The 24,819-nt window shown below is 41.8% G+C and overlaps 2 protein-coding genes across 8 annotated transcripts in view; both read left to right on the plus strand.

Annotated features, from left to right (window-relative positions):
- The window catches only part of LOC137269797 (protein wech-like), a 298,390-nt gene that overhangs the window by 57,489 nt on the left and 216,082 nt on the right, over nt 1-24,819 (plus strand). The gene's annotated exons all lie outside the window — the stretch shown is intronic.
- LOC137269788 (E3 ubiquitin-protein ligase TRIM45-like) overlaps nt 7,153-24,819 on the plus strand; it is a 31,867-nt gene continuing 14,200 nt past the window's right edge. The window contains exons 1-4 of the mRNA XM_067803626.1: nt 7,153-7,198; nt 11,398-12,440; nt 12,796-12,854; nt 13,049-13,097. Of these exons, the coding sequence (XP_067659727.1) occupies nt 11,399-12,440; nt 12,796-12,854; nt 13,049-13,097 (1,150 nt within the window). The 5' untranslated portion in view covers nt 7,153-7,198; nt 11,398. The remainder of the gene's footprint in view (nt 7,199-11,397; nt 12,441-12,795; nt 12,855-13,048; nt 13,098-24,819) is intronic.

Here is a 24,819-nt window from a genome sequence, read left to right on the forward strand (position 1 = left end):
GTGTTGCCATCAGTGCGAGGTGTAGTAGTGGTGATGTATACACAGTAGTGCTTACTAGTAATCTTGCATTGTTACTGTCAGATTAGTCATTTCGTGAAATGACTACAAATTTCAGACATATTGTGAAATGGCTAAGAGGGTCACCCATTTCGTTTCATTTCTTGAACCAACAATCAATATACTTCAGTCATTTCATGACATTTCACTGAATAACTCAATCTGCAAAAGTGGATCACAATTTCAACTTCACTCATTGTCAATGACAGTTAAAAACTATTTTGTCAGCAACTGTTTGGATTAGAAGTATTTACACGCGTTGGTGTTACACTTGCTGAGTCCCGAACAGTCATACCTGACAAATCCCTGGGCACCACATATCGATGAAAGTTCATAAAATGATTGTTGTCACACAAAGTGACGCGAAATTCACCCGTAATTTCACGAAATGACAATGCAGTCAATGTTGTTGCATATATCGTAATGCGAACTAGTAATGTTGTATATACCAATAACGTGTGTTAATTGTCTAACATGCAGCGCCATGTGTACTAGTGATACCTGTACACCAGTGGTGTTGAAAACTCAAGGATAATTTCCCCTACGAGATGCAAGTGTTATATACATTGTCAGCAATATTTAAGTAATACCTCGGCACTGAATATCAGTTGTTCTCCCACGACATACCCACTTAATAAACACTTCAATATTGAACTCCACGTCAGGGTTGCCACGGCAGCTCAAGTCCGTTTCCCCGAGACTACTTTTGGCAACCACTAAGTATGTCAAGGGAGACAACTCTTCAACCATTCCTGAGTTTAGTTTAACGCTGCACTCAGCAATATTCCAGCTATATGGCGGTGACCTGTAAGGAACTGAGTCTGGACCAGACAATACAGTGATCAACAGCATGAGAATAGATCTGTGCAATTGGAAACTGATGACATATGTCAACCAAGTCAGCGAGCCAGACCACCTGATACCGATAAAAACCTTCTGTCGTCTCTTACGGCAGGCAGAGTCGCCGTTCATGGCAAGCAAAGGGTAAATCATCGATGGCGTCTGTCCGGTTTAAAGGGGGTCTGTCCGCTTTAAAGGGACTGTAACGTGGCCTCGTGGCTGCTAACTACTCTTGAAATTTAAAAAAGGAAATTGACCGCTGTAGTTCCATGGTCTAGAAAAGAGTGTTGTGATACGCGATAAAAGATATAGTCCACCCTCGGTCCACCTCCATCCATGTCCGACTTACTGCCTCGGTGTCAGTTCTGTATCATGCTTGGTAAACCTACAGTTGTTCTGGAAGTTTCCAGAGTACACAATCATGACCTAAAAAACATTCACTCATAGCAGTTCCTTCAATCTTGCTTGAATTGGATAGAATGACAACCACTTATTATGGACATACACTATTATGAACTTAACTGAACCTTAAACGAAATATTGTAACTTTGTAACATATTGTAACATATTGTAACACATAACATTTTGTTTAATGAGAAAATACACTGTCAACTAACGATGGACAATAAATACACAAAACAGATATATCCCCAAAATCAACATTACTTACTTCATTATCCTGATTAAGCGTAGAAAGTCATTACGTTGGCGATATGTTCCATTGTACACTCTATAATATTTTCTGCAGATCGTCTGCAACCTGCTACTGTATGTTGGCTTCACAAAACCTTCTGTTAGTACGGAGAATTTTTGATAAAATTCATCCGTGCAGTGGTAAAACATGTCTTCTTTCGTCAAGCTGAATAATTGCTTTTAATGGTGAACAAACACATCCATTAACGCCACCATTTTCAATTAAGTCCCTATTTTAGTTTTTTTCTACTGCACCAAATCGAAATCAGTCCTTCAGTCAGGAGCATGAGATTGACAAATTGTTGCAGGAGTGATTCGATTTCGCAGAAGACTTTTGAATGTTACACTTTTGCTTTACCTAAAGCAGTCAACTTTTGCTTTACCTAAAGCAGTCAATTTAAATATAGACACCGCGGATTTTTTTCTAGCAAGTGACATACAAAACTGATCATAGTGTCCAGAATCAGGAATAGAAACTAGTAGTGGTAACAAAAGGTGTTGCGGATATACGACACGGCTAGATATTTGTATAGCGCCGATATCCAGTTAGTTTCCTTTGATCATTGGATGTCCATAGTATGGTATTTTCAGTCTCAACTCCCTGGGGATCATACAATTCTTGCTGCCTCCTAGGTGATTGTGCACCTTTTAGGCTAAACCCTATAATTATGCATGTGCATTTACTGTTCCTGTTTTTGTGAAACTGAAGAGAAAACAGATCAATGTCTTGAAATATTATTTTAAAAGTAACATTTGAATTAGAATTAGAAATAGGTAATAGATGAATAGAAAATTTACATGTATTCCATTTTTTAATGATACCAACAACATACCCTTTCAGATTAAGAAGTTCCCTTTTTGCACCAAGTTACCTTACCCTTCCTGAACCCTTCGAGGAACACTCACAGAGTATGAGCGTAATGAGGCGTTTAATTGTTCCCTAAGTAACTGAATCGGATAACTTCCGTCTTTCTACTATAAGTAAATAGGTCATACAAGCAGAGTCCAGTCGTTGAAATATTTGGCTTTTACAGATTTATGTCCCCTCTCAAAACAAATCTCATGCATTATGCAGTTTCACACAAAAAATCATCAGCTGCCAATATATTTTAAAAGAAGACCAATTTCAACATACCATAAACAATACACGCTGAAGGGCTGCATGTCAATCAGTGTAGACGGACCTTCAAGACAGATGTAATTGACCTTCTGTAAGTGGTAAAGACATATTCTCATTCACTTCTTCTGTCTCAGTGTCCTAAAGCCAGCATGGTCATTGGTCGAATTCGTGGTGTTTACCAACATTTGGAAGCGTGGGTGGACCGCGGTTGCGAGTGCTGAGTCACAAGGTACACCATGCGCATGTGTAATGTCTGAGTGCATGCCTGCGTCTTTCTCTTATTTAGGTGTTCAAATGCAAAACACTGGTTAACGAGTGCAGTAGTTTCATCAGCCAGTTCTCGGGTGTCATACATGCTCGCCTTCGCTTCGACCTGATGTTGAACGCCGTAAACAACGACATAGCCAAACCAGGAAACGAGTGTCCTCAGTCGCCGTGATATTGCTAGAAAATTGCCAAAACTAAACGCGGCGTAACATCCACCTCATTCACTCCTCACCAAATGACCCCCAAATGAACATGTATGTGCACACACTCAGGATAAGCGACAATGTTAACACAGACGGCACTAAATCTTGAAAAATACGGGCTTTTAATCACCGAAACGGACCTACATTTTATAAGGCATAAGTCTTGTATAACAGCACGTAAGGACAGTAGCCAAACATCTGGATCTCTCGACCGTACCAAAAAGACTCGGAAAAGAACACAGTCTGCAAATTTAATGAAGTTTACAATGACTTACTCAATTAGTGTTGGCAAGACTTATGTCGAGCATTAAACATAGCATCTAGCCTTTCGTGTATATATTACACATCTTTTGAGGTTTTAGATATGGTTTTGATTGTATTTGGTTGTCACAGAGAGATGGCAATCTTAATAGGCTAATGTATTAGACAGTATCGTATACAGGCTATTGATATGTGTCAAATGTTAATGAAAGTTCTAGATAATAGTCATGTCGTCATTTGAAGTCGTAGCTTGAGCTAGAGTATAAGGGAGACAACTCTTGAACCCTTCCTCAATAACTGTATCCTCTCCAGGGATACATATTTTCATTCCATAAGTTCAGGTAAGGGTGTGTGTACATATTGTGTAACTATCTCGAAATTTTTGCATCAACAGTGACAAAACGGACGAAGACAATAGCTTAAGTTAATCTCTAATTTCTGTTGTAGATAGGAGCCAGTGAATAAATGTTCAGGTAAACACATATAAGATGATCCACGACCTGACAAATGACCCTAATTTGCATACTTGGGAACGCCCCACAGAACGATCCACTTGAAATAAGAGGGAGATAGGTTGTCTGATAAATATCGAGAAGTTCATTTTCCCCGTGCTTTTCACGCATGAATTGTTATAGCACACTCGATTTAGGAACAGGTACAATCCCAACGAATTGAATCAACTCAATATACTGAGCAAATATGTTTAGAACCATCGATCCATTTCACGAAGTAAATGACATTTTCCTGGGGGGTTTTCTTAACAAAATTGTTGAATATCTAAAATGCTTGTCAATGCCCCAATCATCTATTTGTCTTCGTCTTAACTAAAGGTTATCAGGGAATATCAGTATCTTATGCCTGAAATTGCAGTCTTATCATTCGAAGGAATATGCGGTGTTGTTTTAATGGGTAAAGTTGACTTTTCGTCTGCTAAATATTAAATAGATAATAACTACATATAGTTAATTGTGTTTCATTTAACTTTTTAACATGTTAAAAGTTATCTATTACTGAATGGTGGTGACTAAATCAGAGTAGCAAGGGGGAAATATTGTTATCCCATAATTTTGTTCCTATTTCTCTGTACGGGTTGATTTTCGTCCATAATTCCGCTGGTGATCGACCGGGAATACGTGTCTTGGAAATTTATATAACCGGTTCCAGAGGAATGGTTAATATTCAAACAATATTTCCAAATTTCTGTCATATTTTATTATGGTCACCAAAATTGTGTACAGAAAACTGAAAATACCTTTTGACATGGATAAGTCAGTGAGAAATATCTTTGTACACAAATTTGTCGGTTTGGGGATTACTCAGTACCAGACTCAGTAGATTTATCAGTGACTAAAAAAATATAAAATACAGACTCAACAAAGATTACTCTTTTTTATGGCAAAGTATGGGACAGTAAAAACCTGATATAGTATGTGTCAATTATTATACAAGACACAACAATGCTGGAAAATTAGGCTGACTTACTGATTATGCTTCAGTTATCACTCTCTGAATCAGTCTCGGTGTCTGAATCACTTGAAGTCCTAAGTCAATCACTAGTCTGTCAATTTCCCTATCGACTGCGATTTCGCGTTGCCAGTAACCATCGTCAGTTGTTTTAACATGTTTACAACATTCCGACCATTCTTTTGCACCGATTGCAGACATGCTTTCATTTATGGCAACTCTTAAGGAGCTTTTTGTGAACTGCTAGTTTTGTGAAGCGACATAATTTTTCACATTTGCCCAAATTAACGCAATCGGGTTTAGTGGTATGGAGGGAGACGTAGTACATCATGACCATGCTGCTTCAACATCGTGTCTACTCTGTAGACGGGGATTGTGCAAGAAACAATAGTTCGGCTTTAAGCATTTTCTCAGCAAATGAGATATTGTGCCTTTGTAGCCACGCTTTTATGTCATCTTTTCTGTTGGCGGTTGTCGGACATTTGTCCACCTGCTTGCTATGATATGGTGCATTATCCATAACGATGACAGAGTGCAGTGGAAGGTTTGGGATCAACTTTTCCTGGAGCCATTTGGAAAAATTATCACAGTTCATCTCGTCATGATAGTCTGCTGATTTTAGTTTGGAATCAAAAAACAAGCAAAGTATTTGGAACAAAACCGTTTTCACCCCTTGCATGAACCACAATAAGCCGAGGTCCGGTGCCAGACGGAGGTTGAATCCCATTTATTACGACTTCACCCTCAAGTTGCCAACACTTCTTGTCCATATACATGATAACATTGTTTGCTATCTCCCCTGTCTGAGAATTAACTATTTGCCCATGTTTTCCTAACGTGGACATTTGTTACTACAACTGAAATATGTTTAACATTATTGAGATAGGTGTAAAACAGTAGCGAGACTGGTGTTACACTGTAGCGAGACAGGTGTTAATCAGTAGCGGTGTTGATTTCATGTCACAGTTAGCATGTATGGCACGTGCATAATCGTCAAGCTACCTGTAGCGGCCAAGTGTACTCGCCCAATTCGTTGTACCGCCTCTCTTGTCACAAATACGTTTAGTGCGCAGGATCATCTAATATGCGTCTAGCAGTAGTTTTACAATGTTGACAAGCCTAATAACCTGATCCCATTTCTCGCCTCTAAAATGCATGGTTTAATGGACACCAATTCTCACACGGATCGTCATGGGTGTCTTGGTTAACTTTGTGTTGATAGCTCCTCTTGTGGCTCCTCACCTCTGACTTATTCACACTCATATGCACACTGGACGAGAAATAAATGATATTGAATGATTATAATGAAACATATTTTTTCGTTTAGAATATACCTTCTCTGTAAAGCAGAGCTTCTAGGACATACCTTAGACTGCTTCCTGCTTCAGAGTGAAGCAAATAATCTCCAGCGCTCGAAGTCCTCGATGTAGTCAGTAAAGACTGTGACCTCATGCTCTTCAAAGCTCCATAATGTACTTTCATTGTTGGGATGGCTTAGGAAATATGGCTGATCTCACCCAAATTATATGTCTCCTGTCAGTTGGTTTTATACTCCAGTCCTAACTGTCAATAAACATGCTCAGTCGTTACTCACTCCGAATTCACACCAGTTGTGGGGTAAGATTCCGGTCGAAGGAAGTTGACTCTGTTAGGGTTATTTCGACTGATGCACAAACGAAATAAGACCAACAATGCACTCCTTGTTAAAATATTATCCAGTCAAACTTAGTGAATGTTTTCTTACAATTTATGTACGAACAGAGGCGTTATATTTAAGTAGTGAGAGACTGAGTGAGTGAAAGACAGCTGCCTGGGTGATCGTATCAATGTTTTCTAACCTGATCACGGCGAGGAAGAGATGCAACGTACTGTATAGGTCGTGCAATTCTTTAAGGAATCGAAACATGGCTGTACTTGCCAGGAGCTGACGCACCAGCAAATTTGCAAATATTAGGGAAAAAACATTCATCTCACTGTTATGACTATATTTAGTAATCAAATTAATGCATTCTATTGACGTATAATTACAAAATACATACCTCTGTGGAGACAGGAGATGTTTGGTTAGAATCGATATTATATCTGACTTTCTCACCAAATCACATGGGCCCGCTAAGAGACTATAGTAAATCTGGCAGACATCTATCTCAATATAGTTTGCAGTATCGTCAAATAACCCAGTTTGTACGGCCACATCAATGCATTGTGTAATCTACATTCCGATAACGATGAAACTCGCGCATACAGATCTGACCCGGAAATGACATGTGCAATAAGGAATCCGAGCCTCCAGGTAGGTGTATCCTGTCCTGTCTCAACATATCCCAGTCAAACTGTCTTGATATAGATAAAGTTCCAGTCAAAGTCAGAAGAATACGTAGACGGTAGATGACACATTATCTACTTATGTCACACTTTAAGCTTATACAGCCGAGCGTCAAATCAAACAAGCTATGCTATCTTTGCCACTCTTACCTCAGACGTCATCCCTTCTGATGCGTTTTGTACGATCCGTGTAATATAACTCTTAAAAAGCAAAATCCGATCTTTTGACTCTGTGGCAATTAAACAGGGTGTTTGTTTGGAACGTATTTTACAAGAAATAACCTGAAACAAGAAGTTAAAGTATCTTCGTCATGAATGCTTTCAAGGGGGCGTTAACAAAGCAACATGACATGTAGGACAGGGTACTTTTAGATAAACAAAGCTGGAGACATGTCACGATGACCTAAACAACCGGCGGTAGGGTATGCAGGTCGCAGTTGACATATACAAGATGAGTGATATATACGGATGGAGTACTAATATATGTTACAAGGACTCGTTGCATACGAAAAATGTTTAGAGGTAGATGGAACGCGTGAAAGACAAGAGTGAACTTGATTGGTTCAAATCACTGATAGTAGAAGGTTTATGAGAAGTTATGAGAGGTTAGGTTAGAAATGGGCGTAATGGTGTAGGAAATTGTGTATACTGGTGGGAGGTACTGGGTTTCTGGGTGAGGGTGGATCGTAGATGTTAGAAGATCTCACAACTTGGAGATTGGTGTTAAGATGTAGTGTAATGGCCTTCACACAAGAATAGGCTGTGATGGATAGTCAATGCTAGTAGATATTAGACACTGCAGGAGATAAGGGTTGAGGTGTATGATGTACCGACAGTGGTGACTGGAAGTGGATAGCGTATGCTTGTAGGTATTAGACACTGTAGGTGATATCGGTTGAGGTATATGGTGTACAGACTGAGGTGAGTGGAAGTGGACAGTGTGTGCTAGTAGACATTAGTCACTGCAGGGGATAGGGCTTTAGGTGTATAGTGTACAGTATGGGGTGACAGGGAGTGGATAGCGTATGCTAGTAGATATTAGACACTGCAGAAGATTAGGGCTTTAGGTGTGTAGTGTACAAATTGGGTGACTGGACGTGGATAGTGAATGCTACTAGATATAATACCATGTGGCCAGAGGGACAACTGTCGGACATGGTGTATTTACGTATAAGTCACATATCCAGTGTCGGTCTTGATCTCATTTTGAATAAAGTACTTTCTTAATATCAAAGTTGCTAACTAAATTTTAGAACACAATTCTACCATTATTTCTGTAATGAGGTATTTCTTTTCTATAGTGAGTGAGTGAGTGAGTGAGTTTAGTTTTACGCCGCACTCAGAAATATTCCAGCTATATGGCGGCGGTCTGTAAATAATCGAGTCTGGACCAGACAATCCAGTGATCAACAACATGAGCATCGATCTGAGCAATTGGGAACCGATGACATGTGTCAACCAAGTCAGCGAGCCTGACTACCCGATCCCGTTAGTCGCCTCTTACGACAAGCTGAGTCGCCTTCTATGGCAAGCATGGGTTGCTGAAGGCCTATTCTACCCCGGGACCTTCACGGGTGCTTTTCTATAGAAAACATGGCATTCATCTTTTACTAAATGAAAGTTTTTACACACAAGTTCTGAGTGAGGCATAGTAAACAATAACCTATTACAAGTAATGTTGACTCTTGAGTTATGAACTAGTGTTCGAAATTTATACATTGCTCTTACTGCTCATTTCTCTCGGATTACAGCAACATATAATTCAGATTTCAGGAGAGATTTTATATCAATATTATACCTTTGAAAACTAGATGACTATTACCTACGAAATCATGTTTCGAAATAGATATATCGTAGGCAATCTCTAAACGCAGTCAAAGCGATGCTACGGTGTGGGATATTGAGATGGTGAATGTGGTTTGTATTTGGAAAAAGCAGAAGGTGTTAGGTGTACGTGTTGAGTAACCAGAAGAGATACATAAAGGTGATGCACATATGTATACTGTAGCAATACCCTTGGCAACTCCAAAATGTCAGACCCGTGAAGATCCGGGATACAATAGGCCTTCAGTAACCCATGCTTGCCATAAAAGACCACAATGCTTGTCGTAACAGGCAACTAACTAAACTCACTCACTCACTCTCAAAATGTCAGTGTAATCAAGGCTATAATGGAATGGTGATCTCAACGGTAAAAAGACCGACTCTTTGAAATATTTGTCATCGGTTCATTGTTGCAAAAAGGCAAAACAGATATGCATAACGCATTGTCCTCCTAAGCGATGCATTTAGTATAAACTAACAGGTATAAGAAACGATACCAAAATGTAATTTGATGATTTAGACACTGAGAGTTTAAATCAATCGTCAAAACTCTTCCGTAACACTTCTCTTGATAAATGTTGTGCCTGGGAGAATGGAATCACTTCCACAAATCGTGAGGAACAAAAATCTCGTGAACAGATTTCATGACGCACGTGCATTTTTGGGGTATAAGGGTGCACACAAACCCTCCTCGACATCACACCTTCAAGTCAGCTTCATCGATCATGTCCCAGCTACCGTAGGAAACCAAAGAGAGAGCCATTGGAATAACACAGATGAGTGCCACCATTGGGCTGTGTACGTCTGTCGATCACGAGGCTGATGATCCGCTACGAGCAAACTGGGCAGACAGTAGACAGACTTTCGATAAGGTGGACGATCTCACGCCACCATCCCCATCAAATGACCTCTCCTTACGTATCCAGCACCGGAGAAACCGTTTGATATCTGTGACGTCATCAGCAGCGACAGGAGGGAGTAAGTGAGTTTAGTTTTACGCAGCACTCGGCAATATTCCACCTATATGGCTGCGCTCTGTAAATAAACGAGTCTGGACCAGAGAGGCCAGTGATCAACAGCATGAACATCGACCTGCACAACTGGAAACCGATCACATGTGTCAAACAAGTCAGCGAGCCTGACCACCCGATCCCGTTAGTTGTCTCGTACGACAAGCATAGTCATTTTTCATACAAGCATGGGTTGCTGAAGGCCTGTCTACCCCGGACCATCACGGGTCAGCAGCGACAGAACATCGTGCTAGTCGACGAACATCCTCTTCACGACTCAAACAAGACGGTATCTGTGCCTACAGACGCTACTGTGATGCTTCAACATCGATATCTAGGACTTTGGTGAGCACGCACGGTTTGCCAGTGGTAAAAGGAACAGTGCGGAGAGTGATGTTCTCAGACGAAAGCCGGTTTCAACTGTTCAGGAATGCACACACCGCGAAAAATGTGTACAAGATGTGTCAGGGTTTGGTGAGCCATATGTGTCGATATGAAGACAGATCTTGTGGTGGTGAATACTAAGCTATCTCACTGCTCAAAGATGCACTGATCGCATTTTCCTTCCGGTTGTCCTGCCATTCCTGCGTCAAGGCTGTAACCGGATCATGTTCCAGCAAGACAAGGTATGTTCTCATGAAACACATACTTTCATGGATTTTACACAGAGAAACAATCTTAGTGAGCTTACGTAGCAATCCAGATCACCTGTCATGGCACCAATGAAACACTTGTGGGACCGTCAGATTTGTGCTTGAGCCGTTATTCCTGGAAACCGACTGCAGTATGCCAAAGTACTGCAAGAGGAATGGCGAAGGATCCCTCCCGAAGACGTACGGCGTCTGACGTTCTCAGTATATCGCAGTGTTAGGGCGTGCATTGATACCCACGGTGAACATAGCAGATAGTGACCAAGTGTTTTGTTTTGTTTACATGTGTGGTCGAATGCTAGACACTTCATTTATTCATTAACTCAATGGACTTGCTATTGTTGCTGTAGTGAAATGACTGAGTGCATGGTGTCCATACACCTGTTATTACAATTTCAAACGATTCCATTGGTTTTTTTTTCTTTTATAAAATTAGAACATGTGTGTCATTTATGTTGTAAACTGCTTTAGTATATTTGTGTTGTTTGTTGATTGTGATTGGAGAAAAAAAATGATTGCTTGCCCAAATGAATCATTAACATCAAGCAAGGTGACTATGAATATTTCATTCAAATGCAGGTTTAATCAAGTACTAATTGAGCCTATGCATTTTATTGGATTCAGTATGCCATTTATGAGAAGTGCGGTCGATGGAATAGAGACAACTATATTATTTGTTTCAGAATGGACGACTTTCCAAAGTGTTCTGTCTGTCAACAGCAGTTTACCCTGAAAGGCCCCGCCCCATACCTACTGCCCTGTCTTCATGCCGTGTGTGAGACATGTGTGACATGTGCAGCTGGTGGTGTCATATCATGCTGTACATGTCAGAGGGAGGTCAACCTCGCAGATACAACTCTGCAGAAGGATGCAGTGAGACAGAAGGAAATATTCCATCTGACAGTTAAACATCGTCAAACTGACCTCCTCTGTACAAACGATGACGGCAACCAAGCTGTGTGTTGGTGTCAGGAGTGTGAAGAGTTCCTCTGTGAATACTGTCAGAATTTGCACAATCGTTTTAAAGCTACTAGACGGCATGTTGTGGAAACATTTACGGATACAACACTGGGAAGTATGTATGTTGAGTCAGTTTGTAAACTACACAATCGTTATCCTCTGGAATATTTTGATAAAAGCTGCAACAGTTTAATCTGTGCCAAATGCAGACTTGGCGGGCATGCCGACCATGACGTTGCAGATTTAAATGAGGCTGCTGATACTGCTAAAGGACGAATAGAAGAACATGAGAAGAACGTGTCTGCATATCGTATTTCTCACCAAGCATATCTGAAGAACATCAGCAAAGCTATGAATGACACAAAGAAGACCAGCAGTGATCTGAAGAAGGCCATCCACCACTCTTTCCATTCCTTACGGACAAAACTCGATCAAAGAGAGAAGGAGCTGATCATCGAGCTTGAGAACCAGACAAAGCGGGAACTGTTAAGCCTGCATACAGAGCAAGTTACCTCTGAAGGTGAAAGTGAACGATGCAAGTTGACCTCAGACTACATCAAGACAGTACTTAGATATGCTTCAAACTCAGATTATCTAACACTGGACAGTGCAATACAAGACAAAACGAAGACACACCTTGCATCACTACCTCCACACAGGCTCAGGACAACTGCAAGCGCCTTCAACACGAGAGGACTGGATAAATTGAAATCCGATATTTCCAAATTCGGGTGTATCAGTACATCATATGGCTCAGATCAAACAGGTACCTACTTACACACCCACCCACACACACACACACACACACACTCTCTCTCTCTCTCTCTCTCTCTCTCTCTCTCTCTCTCTGATTCGGTATTCTTTGAGTTTAAGTGAAATAATACTTCGTCAAAAAAGCACCATTTTTGAGTAAAAGCTTCGTGTTATCAAAGCTTAGGGTGTTCACATACCTTTTAGTTTATAGTATAGATCAAAAGTGAAAATGTGATGACCTTTTTGTGAATTCTTCAGTCGAGTGTCACTTTATGGTGATATGATCATGTTCAGTCCCAAGACTTTTCTACAACAATTCAGTTAGGCGTAGACAATTTGATTTGTAACAGTTGTTGGTTATTTTATAGACAATGGAACACAGACAGACGGCAGTCATCTAACAGATGCTGACAGCAAACACGAGCATGTAAGTACTTCGTAATGACTGAACATGCCTATGTGTCTCGTTTCTTCCTTGGTATTCAATATTAACAATTTGCGATCAACAGCGAAATATGCTATTATTGTCTGTACACAAAACTGATGTTTGAATGTTAGATTTTAAACAAACCTACTGCTCTTTCAATTTTGCGACATTAATGTATATCCTTTTCTTACAAGCTGGAGTTCTTGGAGGTTCCTAACGATCCAACAACACTGCCACGTTTTGGTAAGTAAAACACTGAAATAGGAAACAACGTTACGAGAACTGTCTGACCTGTATCAGCCCTAAAGAAACACATCATCTGGACACATCCCATATGTCGAAATGACAACGATTGTTGTTTTTACCAAAGATTTGACTCCAATTTTTTGACAGAAATCACTTGTCGTGGAAGTAAAAGGTTCAATGATTTTCGCGAAACAAACTTAATGATACTTGACAGGTTCGAGAAGAACGCGATCGTCCACTTCAGGTGATAAAGCCTATAATCACCGATTGTAAAGCCTAGAGTATCTCAAGCCTTAAATTGTCTGAGGATTGTAAGATATTTCGCCAGGTATGGTCGAACCTCTCATGTTTTCGGATCATAGGACTCAGTTGTCTCTATAATCCTCTAATCTCCAGCACAGGCTCTAACTGCTACCACTACATGAGTTTGGTTATTCAAGGCACATTTGTGACTCGTCATTGAGATTTCTAATGGAAAGTGCTTCTATTCAGCATTTCTATGGCTCTGTGGTTATTCATCCGTGTAATGGAGGCCAGTGACCACTTTCCTCATCTTCCAGACATCCATCTGGAAGCCAACCTATTTAGACTCAACAGACAACTTCATTTTGTTCTAATGTTGCTTCATTAACATTGTTAGATAATTAATGCTTATAAGACAAAGACTATTCTCTACTAGAAACTTCAGAATTAAGGGCAATGTTATCGCAGAAATTATTGAGAATCATGTTGCGTCATGTAACTCATTACGTTTATTAACTTCTGGCGTTTTACTTACATAAACATGTTAAAACATCATCCTTTTACAGTCTCAGTCTTGTTCTAGTACTTTGTTAGACCTCCTCGCTCAGCAATGCATGCCTGAATACGCCTAGGCACACTACCCATCAAAGTTTGTAGGTAGTCGTGTGACAGGGTATCCCAATATTGGACCACCTCGGCCTTCATATCTTCAATATTTCTCAGTCCCTTTTGGAGAGGTGGAACAAGAGAAGACTTTTTGTTGTACAAGTCCTCGTAGAGAGGATTGAAAACACAGTTATATGCAGGGTTTGATTCGTTAGAGTATAGCTTTGTTATATATTGTAAAGATAATTTTATACGGCGTTGTGTAAGAGATGGTTCATCGGCTTCAACATACAGACTGTCAACAGGAGAGGTTCTAAAGGACCCAAGACAAAGTCTTAGACCTTGATGATGAACAGAATCCAATAATTTTAAGTTGCTGTTGCAGGCTCCACCATATACGATGGAGCCATAATCAAGTTTAGAACGGACAAGTGATCGATATAGATGGAGGAGGGTAGCTTGATCACCTCCCCATTTAGAATTTGATACCACTTTCAACAAATCAAGTGCTTTCAGGCATTTAGTTTTCAGAGATTTAATATGAGGCAGAAACGTTAGGTGTGAGTCAAAAATTAATCCCAAGAACTTGGCCTCCTTGACAACTTTAATGGGAGTGCCATCTAGAAATAGTTCAGGGTCTTTATGTGGTTTATATTTACGACAAAAATGTATGCAATTAGTTTTCGATTTGGAAAATTTAAAGCCGTTTTCAAGACACCATTTATCCACTTTGTTTAAGCACAACTGCAACTGCCGCTCTATGGTATTCATATTTTTACCACGACAAGAAATATTAAAATCATCCACAAATAACGAACCATCAATAGAATCATTTAAAACTTTCGATAAACTATTTATCTTTATACTAAAAAGTGTGACAGATAAAATACTGCCTTGTGGAACACCCTGATCCTGATTGTAATGATCAGACAGGGTAGAACCCACGCGGACCTGAAATTGTCTATCATTTAAAAAGTTGGCTATGAATTGCGGCAAACGACCTCGCAAACCGAAGTCATGTAAGTCTCTTAAAATACCATGTTTCCAAGTTGTGTCATATGCTTTTTCTAAATCAAAAAAGATAGACACGGCGTGTTGTTTTTTAATTAGTGCGTTTTTAACAAATGACTCCAAACGCACTGGGTGATCGACAGTACTTCTATTTTTACGGAAACCACATTGTATATCAGTGATAAGGTTATTAGTTTCCAAGTACCAAACAAGTCGATTATTTATCATGCGTTCCATGGTCTTGCAAACACAGCTAGTCAGTGAAATAGGTCGATAATTAGACGGATCAGTATGATCACGTCCAGGTTTAGGTATTGGTACTACTATAGCGTCACGCCATGAAGACGGAAATTTACCTGAAGTCCAAATATCGTCAAAAATAGATAAGAGTGCCTCCAAACAGGACTCTGGTAAGTGCTTCAGGAGCTGATAATGGATGTTATCAGCTCCAGTAGCAGTGTCATGAGCTTGATCAAGAGCAGAATGGAGTTCATGAATAGAAAATGTTTCATTATAATTTTCCCCATTATCTGAGTTGAAATTAATACTTCTTTTTTCTTGTTGTCTTTGATACGTTTGGAATTTAGGTACATAATTAGAAGAGGAAGAGTGTTTAGCGAGGGTTTCACCCAGTTTATTAGCAATATCTGATTTATCAGTAAGCAATTGGTTTCCATGTCTAAGATGATGGACACTAGATTTAGTACCTTTACCCTTAATTTTCTGGACCATGTTCCATACCTTGGACATGGGTGTCCGAGAATTTATTTTGGATACATAATTTTGCCAAGATTGGCGTTTGTTCTGTTTAAAAGTACGCCGTGCTTTAGCATTTAAAATTTTAAATTTATTTAAATTATGAACCATAGGATGGCGACGGAAATAATGTTCTGCTTTTTTCCTTGCCTTCCTAGCTTGTTTGCATTCATCACTGAACCATGGTTTCCGTATATGTGGAACTGCAGAGGAATTTGGTATACATTCATCAGCTATGGAGTTCAGTTCATCAGAAAAGCATTTAATAGCATCAGGAACGTCAATAAAAAGTTCAGGTTTAAGTTTTTCAGCACACAGTGTTTCATATAAAGCCCAGTTAGCCTTTTTAAAATTCCGCCTTGATGATGGAGGAACATCAGATGGAGTTACAGATTTTAGTATAGTAGGAAAATGGTCACTTCCACAGAGGTCATCGTGCACTGACCATTCGAATTCATTTAGTAGTTCTGAATTTGTGACTGACAAGTCGAGAGCAGAATAAGTTCCTGTACCAGGATGTAAATATGTATTGGAGTCATCATTATAAATACATAAATCATTATCTGAACAAAATTCCTCCAGTACTTTACCTTTACCATTAATTGTTGCACTACCCCAGAGTGGGTTGTGTCCATTTAAATCTCCCATAATAATGCAGGGTTTTGGGAGTTGATCATATAGAGCTTGAAGATCGAGTTTGTGAAACGTTGAAGACGGAGAAACATACAGAGAACATAATGTAAACGCAACGTGCAAAGTTAATCGCACTGCAACAGCCTGAAGATTAGTAGTAAGTGTAACTGGGCTATGGATAACGTTCTGTTTAACTAGAATGGAAGACCCTCCAGTGGCCCTGTCACCCTTAGGCGAAAAACAATGGTATGCACTGAACGAACGTAGGTTAAGAACATCTGTCTCTTTCAAATATGTCTCCTGCAGGCAAAACGCTGAGGGTGCTAAATCTTGGATTAAAAGTTGTAATTCATGGAAATTATTCCTTAGTCCCCTACAGTTCCATTGTATAATAGGATTATGATAATCTATCGTTTGGGAGGATTTATTGGGGATCTTCCCCGTACCTTTTTGGCGGGCGACAAGCTGTGTGCCCTGGAGCGGACGTTTTCAGTCACGTCCATGTCCTCAAGGGATCCATATTTGTTGTATAAATTGATTTTATTGTCTGACCCTTTGGGTGCTCTACCACTAAGTTTTTTCAAAGAATCTGGCTTTGTACCTTTGCCTTTAGAGAGTTGTTTAGACTTTTAGGCTGAGATGATGCGTTAAGATCAGAGGATGTTTCACATTGAGTAGTATAGGTAATAGGGGTTCTAAAACACTTTCATAAAACCCCTCTACAAAGCCTTATTTAGTAAATAAGGCTTTGGTTGGGCCATTAGCTCTTGCTACTATTACCCCTACTACAAAATTACTGTGCCTTAGTAGGAGGTAACACTGTGCCGTACGGTACGATCAATAATTCTTCTCTTACAAATCCCCTACCCGGCCCATCCCTCAAGTAGTACAAGTTAGGTTCGTCGGCTTTCATATCCACTTTATCTATGTTGTAAGTTTTGACTGACCATATAGGATCGGTGGCTCGCTTACGGCTATCGCCCTCGTGTTCCCCTATGTTATGTTTATATCGAGGAAACAGTTTAACGTGAACCGCCTATGATCTCTTTGGTGTTCGTAATAAAGGCTTGTTGGGCTTTTTGTATCCCCTGTTCTATGTACTTTTTTTTCTCGTCCTCGCTGATAGCAGACTTACGAGACTTGGACCGAATATCTTGTTTCATTCCGTTATATTTTGTGAGTTCAGAGAGGATTGAACGAAACTCCTCTTCTGAGATCTTACTGTCAGAGAGTGCCGTGGAAATTCGCTCACTCACTGTGTTCAGCTTTGCTTCGGCCAGAACCCTGATCTCGTCATGTTTCAATGCCTTACGATTAAGTCTGCGTGATACTAACTTAAGCGCCAACCCTACCAACCCTGTCACCCCAGCCGTTATTTCAATACCTAGCACTATAGGTGCAGCCACGATGGTAGTCAACAACCCAACGCCTGCCGCCCCTAGTCCCATGCTGGTTGCCATAAGGGTAGTGTCAGCCCCGTCCACGATATTGAAAGCTCTATTATACTTTTTACATAGTGCTTTCCGCGTGTCACGGTCTTGTTCTAGTTGACGTTTCACATCACATAACTGCCTCAAGCGGAACCCATCTACGGTTTCCAACGTCTTCGCTACTTCCTCTACGACTGGGTACAGACCCATCCTATAATATATATTTTGAAAGATTTTTTAATTGGGTTTCAATTAAAAGTCTATCAATGAATTTGAAGTCTACAAGTTCTAGACTACTAGTCAGGGAAATAGGTGAGAGGTTAATAAAATTTCCTGTTGTAATAGAAACCCCACGGAGGCTTATTAAGTGGTTTATAGGACCCGTGGTACCCCATTGTATAACAATACGACAATATTCGCCTTTGTGTCTGCTAAACCAGTGTATTGACACCCCGGGTAAAATTTGGTGTACTTTTGAGGTGTTTTCATTACCTAAAAACGTAAAGAAGACTTCTATGATGAGGGTGGAAGGGGAGGATATTCTATCAAGATTACTGCTAAATGTTAATTTATTGTCTGGACGAGCACTTAACCCCTTTTTTTCGTAACCAAAAGATTCTGTGTGTACTAATGTATTCTCCGGAATGAAATCCCCGGGCCAGATACCGTTGTTCCTAATCTTAGAGACATACCCATTATTTAATATGATATTAGGTGAGGTGGGTGTTAAGTTGATCAGCCATTTAGGTTTTTTAAAATCTGGTAACGGCACCCGTCTGTACACGTTGTCTTTGAAGTGCAGGATGTAGAATTCATCTTCCTCACCAGGCTGATCGAAGCCCTCCGTATCTCCTAGGTCGTTAAGTGTAGTGTTGGGATGATGACTGGTCATTATTATACTATTATGATATAATTTCCAACTGGTTTTCTGATAATAATTCAGGGGTTAACTTCATACCCATGAAGTGTATGTTGTCAGGCAGGAAGATATTGATTAGTGATATCTTATTTTCCACGATCACGTTGACCCCCTGCAGACTGGTCTTGGAGTCGACACCCACCCGCACGTAAACGTTGCAAACTTGAAACTGGTGTCGTTTCACCCACCCGAGTTTGATCCCCTTCACGATCTCGACATCATTCCCCGATGGTTCCCCTAGGTAGACTTTGATGAACAATGTTGAGTTTGCCGGTAGATCCTCTAGTATCTTGACCACGCCTTCGAATTCAGACACCAACTGCAATTTCACGTTTTGCATGGCCGGTTTACTCGATAGCATGTGGGCTGCTATAGTGTTGACTGGGCTGACGACTATACTACGTCTCTGAGTTGGGACGTAAGCCACGAGCAGGGTTCCATTGTTCACGACTTTGTTTAGGTGGTTGTCTTTGTTATCCGTGAACACGTAAGGGGAGACGAGTTTAATATTGAGAAACCATTTGTTATCGGGTAACAACACCCACTTGTCATCTTCGGTGAAGACGAGCATATATGGTTTGTTTTTGACGACGGTAGTGCTCTCAACATCGTCTAAGTCGAACAGTTTACCTTCGAACGATGGGTATATTACCCAATTATTATCACCGGTGTTGACAAGGGAGTACTTAGTGTTTACTGTTGCTCTTGTGGTATCTATCATATCACTTAGGGTTCCACCGGAGGGGATTTCAACGCGTTTGTAAATGTTGTTTTTCAGTTGCAAGGCATACGATTTACCATCTACACCGGGAGCGTCGAAACCGCGTGTGTCTCCGAGGTCGGAGATCCCGATATTGACGCATTTTTTCACTCCGGGCCCTTGTGCGCTGGTCATGTTACGTGAAGCGTTAAGCTGAGGTATCCTATATTTACAGGATTATGATTTATATCTAACACCGATATTGTCAGCTCAGGTATGTTGCCCTGGGTTAATCTCTTATACTGCCGTGGTGAAAATGACTCGGTTCTACCGTCGTTGAATTTCTCAGTTTTCACCGGCACTGCTCTCAATATAGTGGAAGGGTGACCTCCTTGAATGTTATACGTTGTGCTCACCTGACCGAGATGAATGTATAGCTCTCGGTACGGTACTAGGTCGGGTAACTTAGTGCCTGTGACGGTTGTTGTTGGTTTTATCTCGTCAGGAGACATACCGAGTATCCTCGCTAATGGTCGGCCTAGCCTCAATGAGGTTCTTCCGTTGTTGATTAACACCACTGTGCCGTTTGAGTCGTTCATCTTGAGTTCGGCTCCCAGGGGTTTGAAGACCTCGTCGTTTAGCGAGCACACGCTGTAGTAACCGTCAGTTATTTGACTACGAGTTCCACTGACGAACAGCTTATTGTTGCTGATATTAATGTTAGTCCATTGCGGTAGGTAGGTGATATCGCAGAGTGCGACTTCGAGTTGACCTGACGTGTTATCGATCGCGTGCGTCAGCTGAACGGCCTCACCGCTCGTTATTCCTGGAAGTGTTATGTACATATTATAATATATAATTTATATATTATAATATGGATTTAGCACACTTGAAAATCGTGGTGAATGCAGATGGTACGGGGTTTAAAACAACCTTTATTAATATCTTTGAAAAATATATCGTGTCCGTTAATAACGCGCAGGCGGTGGTAAACTGGAATCAAAACCCAATGCAGTTTTGGCAGAACCAACTCAACTTTGCTGTGTGGTGTGCGACGACAGGGTCGGGTGTGACACCAGACTACGGTATAGACGAACTGAGTAAGGCGGTTATTTTGTTTCATATTTATTATCAAACGAGACGAATATTGAAGGAAATAAGTGCTCCTCTTCCCCAAGATAAAGCGTGGAGTATGACGAATAACCCCTATGATAGACGCGCTTATGAACGTATTTGTGGGGAGTTTGAGATTCCAACGAATAAAGACTTTCGCCTTCCTGGTGTGAACCATGGTCTCGGTATAGTTCTCGTGTACTTCTACAGGTCCGGAACATATCAGGCCGGTTCTAAAGATGGTTCATACAACCCAAACCGTCATACATTTACAGGCCCCACAACGAATGAAAAGATCCATGTCAGCTGTATAAAGCAAACCAATCCTGATGCAGCCACAGCCTGGACTAAAATGATCTCAAAAACATCGAAAGAATTCACTCGTGCTGGTACAATACGCTTGAACGACTCGATTCGAACGTACGTGTGGGCGCTGTTGGGTGCGCAGTCGATGACGCGTTCCAACATCCTCGGTAAGGGAACTGCTTACGACGCTCAGACACAATTCGTTTCCAACGTTGAGGATGCTATCAATTCTCCAGTTGATCTCCCGAGGGCCATCGAACGCTACCAAAACGTGTTAGAATACGCCAGATCGAAAGTCAATTACGTGTTCGGCGTGGGGTTGTACATGGCTCCGAGTGATATGCAACTGAGAATAAAAAAAGTGGTGGGTTATAACAACGAAATAGTCATAGCCACGAAGGATCAAAAGTTGGGTATCAACCCCGATATTAACACCCCACATATCCCACACACCCAACCACGTGAAACGGGTATAGTTGCGCCGCCCCCGGAGCCTAAAGTTCATGTGTCCCCCACACACCCTCATGTGCATGTGGGGGTACAGCAGCATATCGATAATAAAACGGCCCTGGTGGTTGGTGGGGTAACTTTGGGACTTATTTGGTTAAAGATTTCTTAGCCGCTACGTACACCAGACCTGCCACGGCGACGATGGCTGCCCACATGTTTTGACTGAGCCACATGGCAGTTTTAGCCAGAGCGCCCAACAACCACGAGACGATGCTACCCAGGATGCCGGGAAGGGCTTCGGCGGCTTTACCAGCCAGTTTAGCTAGGCCTTCCCCGAGTTTTTTAATCCAGTCTTTAACACCCCCACCGCCACTTGGAGTTCCGCCGCCTCCTGTAGGCCTAACAGGGGTACCCCCTGTTAGTGACACCACCAGGGTTGATATAATGAAACCCAATGCAGTCAGAATGCTGGCGATGGTGATCCCTTGCTCCCGGAACAATATCCTAATCCTGTCTGCTAACGTGGTGTCTCGGTGGAGGACTTGATTGATGGTTTCCCGTATACGGCTGACCTGGGATCTAAGCTTTTCTTTGTAGCCGGACGCTGTCTCCAACCAGGTCTGCCTTTCATCTTCCAAATTACGTATTCGTTCCTCGATGGTGGTTTTCATAGACTCGTCCTCAGTTTCACCGAGTTTTTTCTTTTCATAGGCGATGTGGTCGTCTATCTCACTTATTTTGGCTGTGCTTTTCCAGAGCTGACCACGAATGGTTTGCATCAACAGGTCCAACCCCCTCAGTTCCCGAACGGTAAATTCGAGCCCCGGGAAGGGCTCGTTCTCGTAGTCGGCCAACATCTTTTTAATATCATAAGTCATGTTTTGATCTGATGTGGCGTCCCTGATGCCTTCCAGACCTTGAACTAACTTCGGAGGATACTGCTTAGGTCGCGCGCCACCGTAATCTATGAAACCTAGTTCATCTTGGACCAACTGACTTCCATGTTTACCGGCTAATGTTGATAAAGCAAGCGGTTCTCTAGTGCGTTTATTCATGAGATCGATCTCCGGGCGAGACTTCAAACGCAGCGTGCCATTGCTGAGGGTAAAATCGGAATAGTTCCTTCCCAACGGCTTGAGTTTGGATTTATTTTCAACTGCGTTGTAATAATCGTCGACGGCGCCTTTAAGGAGCTCGTCACCTTGCGAGAATGAGGTCTCCTGGTCATCATTGAATGCCTGGGCACTATCGTCCCACATATCATCCATAGGTATGTCTTCATCCATTAGTATTAAAAATATATTTCATTTATATAACAATGTACGGTAGAAAATTAGATCCTTTCAGAAGATTGAGAGAGCCATTAGGTGCTAGAGCCGTGCGACAGTCGGTGACCATCACCAACAATCCCAGCAAGATAGACCAGAATCAAACTCTGCTGGTTAGATTTCCAAACCTTGGTGAGAATGACCTCATTGTACCAGGCACTGTTCGACTGGCGTTCAATATCACGTTGACCTCCGACAACGACAAACGCGAGCTAGTGCGGAACGTGGGTCGAGCTATCATCAAGAAAACGACCGTCAAGATCAGCGGTAACGAGGTGCTGAGCATCGACGACAGCGACGTGTTTCACTGCTACAAGGATCTCTGGAAAAGCGAGAGAGAACGAGTCAATGATGTGTACCAGGGCATCAGCAAATCAACCCGGGCGAGCATAGGGTATGTTTTCACGACAGACCAGCAAGACAAGCTATCGGACGGTGAAAAGGCTATCGCTCTAGCATACGGGAATCGATTCTGCGTGCCGCTCGACTTCGAGTTGCTCACGGGACACGCGCCGTTTTACCAGGCCGCGCTGGGTGATAGGCTCGAATACGAGCTCACGTTTAACGACTATAGCAAAGTAGTGCGTACACCGAACGGTGATGAGGCCAGTTATGCCATAGACAACATCTCTCTGGAGTTCGACATGGTCACTAGCCCTGAGCTGGCCAGGCAGGTTCGAAGCCAGTACTCTGGGAAGATGGCTATCCTGTACGATCGCGTACTGAGGCATAGATCAGTCGTGCGAGATAAGAGCGACACTGTGTGGAATATCAACCTGAACGTGCCGGCGCGATCGATGAAAGGTATCCTGGTCGTCCCCGTGGAGGATTACGATCCATTCCGGAGGGACAGCGAGAAGTTTTTCAACCCCGAGATTGAAAAGGTGGAAGTTACCATCGAGGGCGTGCCCAACCAGCTGTTCAGTCATGGTATGAGACCACACCAGCAGTGGGATGAGATAAAAAAGCTACCAGTGGGGGATTACATAACAAAGGACCTGGACCTCGGCTCCGTGCAGATCGGTGAATACCTGACCACCAAGTACGCCCTATGGTTGGACATGCGATCCACGGATGATGATAAACTGCACGGTAGCGGGCGCCGTATAGATAACGGCAGCGAAGGGATAACCATCCAGATTAATAAGAAGGCTCAAACCGCTGGTAAGTTGAAATTATATCTGTACGTTATTATGGACGCGCAACTTAATATAGACAATGGGAGATTCGTGCAAGCCATCTACTGATGGGGGAGACCCCCTGGGGTTACCCACTGACCCACACTGCGCCATAGTGTGCGGGCAGACTGGCTGTGGTAAGACCGTTTTCGTGTTGGATATGTTGGAGGGTTACTACAAGGATGTGTTCGATAACATCGTTATCATATGCCCTACTCTGAGCATGAATAAATCGTACGCGCGACCTTGGGTGATGACGGACCCCGACGTACACAAAATCGACCCTGGAACACGCCTGCAGGACTGGTTGAAAGCTCTTCACGAGAAATTTAAAGGGGAACCGACGCTGTTTATACTGGACGACTGCAGCGCTAATCGTGAGATAACAAAAAAGAGAGACATGCTATCGTACCTGGCCTTCTCCGGCCGGCATGCAAATCACAGCGTCTGGGTGCTAACGCAGAAGTTCAACTTGGTGTTGAAAGACCTCAGGGAGCAGACGCGATGGGTGGCCTTATTTCACTGCAAGGATAGGGATTCGTTTGAGGAGTGTTTGAGAGAGAACGATGTGATGAGTAAATTAGAACGGGAACGGGTGAAGAAACAGCTCGCTGAAACTAAACACGCTAAGCTCGTTCTAAAAACCGACCAACCAGTAGCATATATAGTATACTAAAGCTAAGCAAAGCTAAGCTAAAGCTAAGCAAAGCTAAGCAAAAGCTAAGCAAAGCTAAGCAAAGCTAAGCATATAGCTATGATATTTGAAGTATTTGTCGTGTGCAACTTAACCTTCATTTCTCTGTGTTTTGTCTGTATCGGGTATTATATAGTTAAAACTAAATCTTACTTGTTATATTATAAGATGGAGTGTGAGGAATTGCTCGAACAATTGTCGTTGGAGGGTTCCCCCACTGGGGATTCCCCCAAGCGAGAGAAACTGGTGGCGTTGGCTGTTGGCGGCAAAGCCAAACATTACTTTGGAGACTACACTCCAGATAAAATTAACAAAATGTCAGCCGAAGAAATCGATAAGCTGTACGCTAGAT

Source organism: Haliotis asinina, unplaced genomic scaffold (assembly GCF_037392515.1).
Source record: "Haliotis asinina isolate JCU_RB_2024 unplaced genomic scaffold, JCU_Hal_asi_v2 scaffold_17, whole genome shotgun sequence".
Taxonomy (NCBI): domain Eukaryota; kingdom Metazoa; phylum Mollusca; class Gastropoda; order Lepetellida; family Haliotidae; genus Haliotis; species Haliotis asinina.